Below are 2,152 nucleotides of genomic sequence, written 5' to 3' on the forward strand. Positions count from 1 at the left end.
CAGGGCCACATCCCAGTTGCCTGCAGACCACGGCGGCCGCATGGTCATTCCAGTGGAAGTCGTAGCTGCACACGGTGCCCCACTGGCCCTCGTGCTTCACTTCCACACGTCCTGCACAGCGGCTGCCTCCGTCAACCAGACGCAGCTCCCCGGTGCCTGTGGGTGCCAACATGGGAGTGTAAAGGAGACACAGAGCCCCAGCATGGAGTGCCATGGGAAAAGGGTGCAGCCTGCCTTGACGGATGGCCTCGAGGACACTATTTCAGAAGTTCTTTAACCCCCAAGATTTCCACTCACTTCTCTGGCCATGGTCTTTGCCTTCAACCTCTGCCTGTGTGTGTGGAAATCTCTGTGGGAACAGCAGCACAGAAGGTGCAAAGCTAGGGCCCTATCCAACCACCAAATGCTCATCACTACTAGCAACGGAAACATGGACCAGGACATGTCTCCAGGCGATGTGCTCAGCACTGTGCCCAACGATCAAAAGCACATTTCCAATGGCAGCCCCGACCCTCATCACTGCCTCCCACCCTCGCCTTGAGGAGGAGTAACTCCTGCCCCAAGGAGCCCACAGGCACTCACCGCAGCAGAACTGCATGCACAGCAGCAGTCCCAAGGCCCTGGCAAGRAGCAGGCTATCAGTGTCCATCCTGTGTTTCTCCTGCCCTCTGGGACAGTCCCCAGCTCCCACTGCAGTCCTGGACCACTACCACTCYMGYRGTGGGGAGGGCAATATATAAGCAGAGACGCAAGCCCCACTGCCAGGGGAGCCAATCAATGCAAGCAACACCTTTTGAGACATTATCGGGAGGGTTATCTGCAGTCAGACGGAGATCCAACCTCCAATAAACTTCTCCATCCACACACATGCCCATATATGCGCCTCGGATCCACATCTCACATCNCCGTGGAGCCGGCAGCAGGTGAGAGGGGATGAGGGGTCCTCCCGATGCCTGAGGCTGTGTGGGGATTGGATGTGGCCCATGGTGCCAGGGAGCCTGGCACACATSCCTSAGATATGGACCATCCTCWGGTCAGGGCAGCATCTGCTGCAGTCCCCTGCATGTTTTGGGGTGCACATTGCCCCCATTGTCCTCAGCAGCCCTCCACATGAGCACAGGAGAACAGGAGCTGCCACTGGGATAGAAACTTCCAGGGCAGTACCAATTCAGGCCCATTGCGTGGCTCCATGGTACATTTTAAGGAAGGGCTTGACTCGTGGCATTGGTCTTCAGTTGGATGGAGGTGGTGCCCAGCTGCCTGCATGTGTGACACCTGTAGTGCAGAAGCCCGCATGGAGATCGAAGTTGCCCCACGGAGCTCCGAGATAGGAAGGAGGGAGCTGCTCTGCTGCACGCGTGACCCCACATGCAAGCAGCCGCAGCACGCTGAGTGCCACTGTTTGTCGGAGCACATGCATCTGCTGGGCTGCTGAACAATCTATTATCTCACCTCCTGCTTCTCTATCTGCTCATCCAGCTGCATTTAAAACTTATGATAATGCGAGACTTTGATGTAGTGGTACCTCTTTGCAGTGACACTGCYACAAAGAGCTGGAGCAAATCCAGARCTACCTAAGAGCTCTGGGGCCAAATTTGAGGGGCACAGGAGCCTGGTGGTGCTGTCCTGGACCCTGCCACTCTTGGGAGGACTGCGGGCATGCCACAGGTTCACTCCACTCCATGTGCAGAGCTGTGCACAGTTCTGCACTCCCCTGTACAAAGAGACCTGGAGCTATTGGAGGGAGTCCAGCACAGGGCTCTGAAGATGCTRAAGGATGGGATCACATGTTGTATGAGGGGAGGTGGAGAGAGCTGGGCCTGCTCAGTGTGGAGAAGTGCATCCTGAGGTAGTCCGTTCCACTAGTGAGTATATATATCAGAAGGGAGTGCGTGAAGGTTGGGCGCAGAATATTTTGAGTGATGCTCAGTGATGCCACCCCTGTGATACGGCAGAGTGAATGAAACTTTCACCCTGGTGCCAAGACTCCACACAGGCTTTTTTTATCTCTTTTTTTTTTTAATTTTTATTTCTTCTTAACAGGAAAGAGAGAAATGCACAGTGGAAGGACATTAAAGCTCAGGTAGCAACCAGAGGGTTGTGTGGGAGTTACAAAGAACGCAGCTCCCCTCCACGCTCCAGAGGCCCCAGC

General features: G+C 55.2%; 1 protein-coding gene across 1 annotated transcript in view; it reads right to left on the reverse strand.

Moving 5' to 3' along the window:
• Positions 1–20: 20 nt before the first annotated feature.
• LOC112952059 (scavenger receptor cysteine-rich domain-containing protein SCART1-like) overlaps positions 21–2,152 on the reverse strand; it is a gene marked incomplete at its 3' end in the record, with an annotated part of 7,464 nt that continues 5,332 nt past the window's right edge. The window contains exon 7 of the mRNA XM_026044846.1: positions 21–156. Coding sequence (XP_025900631.1) covers positions 21–156 — 136 coding nt within the window. The remainder of the gene's footprint in view (positions 157–2,152) is intronic.

The sequence above is a fragment of the Nothoprocta perdicaria genome, unplaced genomic scaffold (genome assembly GCF_003342845.1).
Source record: "Nothoprocta perdicaria isolate Ctin4 unplaced genomic scaffold, notPer1 scaffold_389, whole genome shotgun sequence".
Classification (NCBI taxonomy): domain Eukaryota; kingdom Metazoa; phylum Chordata; class Aves; order Tinamiformes; family Tinamidae; genus Nothoprocta; species Nothoprocta perdicaria.